Source organism: Nuphar pumila, chromosome 12 (genome assembly GCF_984573655.1).
Source record: "Nuphar pumila chromosome 12, dmNupPumi1.hap1.1, whole genome shotgun sequence".
NCBI lineage: Eukaryota > Viridiplantae > Streptophyta > Magnoliopsida > Nymphaeales > Nymphaeaceae > Nuphar > Nuphar pumila.
Genome location: NC_143260.1, coordinates 31,813,893 through 31,817,785, shown reverse-complemented (window position 1 = coordinate 31,817,785; position 3,893 = coordinate 31,813,893). Strand labels below are relative to the sequence as shown.

At 43.1% G+C, this 3,893-nt stretch overlaps 1 protein-coding gene across 1 annotated transcript; it reads right to left on the bottom strand.

Moving 5' to 3' along the window:
- Window positions 1-243: 243 nt before the first annotated feature.
- LOC149820545 (ethylene-responsive transcription factor ERF071-like) lies at window positions 244-1,484 on the bottom strand. Its single transcript, XM_089982739.1, has 2 exons — window positions 1,125-1,484; window positions 244-1,038 (listed from the first exon to the last, which is right to left on the bottom strand). Exons 1-2 carry the CDS (start codon window positions 1,282-1,284, stop codon window positions 458-460), a joined length of 741 nt encoding a protein of 246 aa, XP_089838865.1. The 5' UTR covers window positions 1,285-1,484; the 3' UTR covers window positions 244-457.
- Window positions 1,485-3,893: the final 2,409 nt, after the last annotated feature.

Below are 3,893 nucleotides of genomic sequence, written 5' to 3'. Positions count from 1 at the left end.
TCCTACAACAATTCCGAACCGTCCACAAAATCCTCGGCCAAACCACCTCAGCGTCTCGACTGATCAGAGTCGTTTTGTTCAACAGAACCGGATATTAATGTTGGGAGGTGGAGAACGCGATTCTCTCGTCATTATTTATTGAAAGATTTCGATCTTTGGGTTAGAATTGTTTTTTTTTTTTTTGCTTTTTTTTTTTTTAGTCTGTAGTTTGATGTACAGAACGAGTGGAAGGAAGAAGAAAGGTAACATAACAACGTTTTGCATTGAATCGAAGAAAAAAACATCCTAACGACAACTAAGAAACAGAAGGAACTGAAAGAGAAAAACAAGAACTAGTTCACGACTGAGTTCACGCTATTCACAAAAAATGCAGTCCAAAAGAAAGAAAATGCAAGAAAAAAAGACGGATAAAGAGAGCGCGATCTGGGCGAGGGAAATTCTCGATCCCGGTTCGCTATCAAATGGCGGGATTGGTGACGGCGGAGGAGGAGGAGCAGCTCATGGGGAGCTCGTCGAAGCTCCAGAGCTCCATCGACGTAGCCACGCCGTTCTCCTGGTTCGGCTGAGCCACCGGCGGCTGCTCGTAGCCGCCGTCGAACCCCTGCAGGAACTCGATGTAGGTGTCGTAGGTAGAGAGCTCCTCCGCCAGCTTCATCGCGCACTTCTTCTCCTCCTCCCCGCCGCCGCCGGCCTTCTCCGGCGCGGCCGGTTCGGTGTCGAACCCGAGAAAGACGGGTGCTTCCTGCCGGAACTGGTGGTGGTGGGTGGCGGTGGGGCGAGGGGAAGGGATCTCGTTGGGGAAGTTGACCTTGGCCTTGCTGCCCCTGATCTTGCGAGCCTCGGCGTCGTAGGCTCGGGCGGCTTCCTCGGCGGTGTTGAAGGTGCCGAGCCAAACCCTCACCCCCTTCCTCGGGTCGCGGATCTCTGCCGCCCACTTCCCCCACGGCCTCTGCCGGATGCCTCTGTAGAGGTTCTTCCTCTTCCGCTTCGGCTTCGGCTCCTCCTCCTCCTCCTCCTCCCCTTCACATTCCAACCCTTCTGTTCATCATCACAACCACAAATCGTTAGATCGGCAAAAAGGACAGGAAGAGGGGGGGGGGGGAATGAAGGATTTTGGTGAGTACCAGAGGGGAGGCGACGCTTGGGGATGACGGGGAGGGGCTTGACGAGCTCTTTCTCTACGTGGGGATTCGTGAATAAGTCGTTCCACGAGTCGGGAATGGCAGCCGCGCCTTTGGCTTGACTCTTCCTGATCAAGTCGAAGATGATCGCGCCTCCACACATTCTCTTTCTACTTTGGCTTCCTCTTCTTCCTTTGTTGTTTTTCCTTCTGGAGAGTCTACAGACGGAGAGAAGGAAGAGATTTGCTCGCGTAGAGATGGAATATGAAGGCAAAATGGGCAGTCGGATACAGAGAAAAAGATGAAGAGTTTGTTGAGGATGGCGATAAATGAAGAGACCTCAGACCTCAACAATTTTTCTCATTTATGATATTTTTTTACAGAGAGAGTGAGAGGGAAGACGTATTTATAAGTTTACCGAGTGCCGTTTTTCTTTTTTCTTTCTATCCTTGCGAGGTTTCTCGGTTCGCGGCGTTAACGACAGGGCCGTAGCGGCTTCTTTATTCGTTGGTTGGTTGTCTCGCATTTATTTAATTTTTTCTCACTTTCTGGGAGGGGAGGATTGAGGATGAATCACTCCCCTCAGCCGAATGACCAAGCTACTCTTGGAAAGATTTCGTAATCCCTTGACTATCCTCAGCCTGCAACTTCAGCTCAGCAGTGATGATCGTCGGATTCCCTCTTCTTTTTTTATTTTCTGGGTAGTTGTAAAAACGTAAAATTAAGCATTATTAACAGCGTCTCTCTCTTATATTATAGTAATGGATAGGTGCTAAATGAGTTTTTCAAGTTTTATTCATTTTATTTTTAAATTCTGCAGATGTGATCTATATGTACTTGATTTTATAGGGATCAACTATTGAAGTGTTGGATTCCTACACATGGGTGAGCTTTTATAATGTTCAAAAAATCATCAATCTAAAATCTTTGTAAATTTTCAAGGCTCCAAATATCACTTTTTAAATCGATCACAGATGAGCCAGGTGTGGAATCCTTGTAAATCGACCATGCCCAATACATTTATGAGGTTGGAACTGCAAAAAAATACAAAAAAAAAAATCCTATTTTGCACATTTCATTTAGCACCTACCCATATATATATATATATAATGCTAACTTATTTTCATCTACTAGAAACCATAGTTGTAGGTTGCATTTTCTCAATCAAACCTTATAGATGAAATTAACACAGTTTATTTGATAGAAATAATGTTTTGGATCATGTTTTTTGGACTTTGAAATAGTTTTTTTTTTAAGTCATGAAATTTTGGTACATTCTGAGCTGTTGATTTTTGAAAATCTTAAAAAAACTACATGTATTTCATAATCACATGATCCAAAACTTTTTTTTTCACTAAATTATAATTTTTAATCATATCTATAAGGTCTGATCAATGGAAAAGGCACTCAAATTTTGAAAAAAAGGTTTGAAGCTTCTATTAGATGGGAGTAGGTGCTCTGGGAGCACCTTATCATTACTATATATATATATATATATATATATTGACTTTAATTGAGATGACAAAAAATCCTTGAAAACAAAGATTTTTTGAAAAATACATGATTGATTTTTGTAGGTAAATAGAAAGTCTTTAAAGGTGAAAGCAAAAAGACAAACAAATTTTCTAAAAATAAAAAGGTGTATTTTACAAATTTTAATTAAAAAACTGGAAATAATTTTCACAACGAACCGTATAATTGGAAATTAAAATTTACTTTCTAAAGTGTTTTGATGCTAACTTAATTTTCATTCGTTAGAAATGGGCATAAAGTTTCCAAAGCAGGAAAGAAGTAACTTCAGAGAATCAGAACTCACCTTCTCAAGTTTTAAAAAGCTTTGAGTAATTATGATTAACTCGCACAAAATGCAAGCTCACCTACCTCTCCAAAGTATCTAAATTATTTATTTTGCATTTTTTATCTATAATTGTGGGGGTGGGGCAATTTTTTTTTACCTTAAAAAGCTCATTGATTTAATTTATATACAATCTCTAGATCATATTTTCATTTCAATTTCTCACTTTTACCTTTTTAGTGCCATTAAAATGGATCTCGCCCGGCAGCTAAGACATGGGCTGTCTATTGCACGGATACATGACTGTATATAGTGCACTAACAGGCTGTACCCATCTGATTTTCATGTGATGAGTAGGGATGGCAGTGGGGCGGGGCAGGGGGGGACAAGGTCTCCACCCCTGCCCCGCCTCAAGATTTTATCCTCCACCCCCGCCTCCATCCCTGGTGGGGATGGATTTTATCCTCCACCCCTACCTTCATCCCCGTTTCATGTCCTCCATCCCCGGTTCAAACGGGGATGAGGCGGGGCGGGGAAAAGTGCACGTCCATCCCCGAGTTTTTTTTTTTTACCGGGAGAATCCCGCCTTGACGACAGAGACCTAGCCGCGCTGGCATAGCCTGCCGCACATACCGTCTCTGTCCATGTCAGCGTAAAACTTTGAGGGCTTACCCCTTGACCCCAAGGAGTCGCCATGCTTAGCCTCAGGGTGATGCTCATAGGATTTGAATATAGACTGCCCGTCAAACGGTCTAGGCCTCAATCCTAACAACCAAGCCCCCTTGTCTAACAATTTGACTGAGTTTCATCCTTGTTATATCAAACAGTCCAAAGAACCTGAGAAGATAATACGGCACTTTATTGTTTCTTTTTGCTTATTTGAAAGAAGGGCAACTAGCCCGGCGGGCTAAGCTGACCTAGCCCCCCATGGGCCTGGTTTGGGCCATAATTTTAGGCCCGGGCCCGTTTGGTATCGG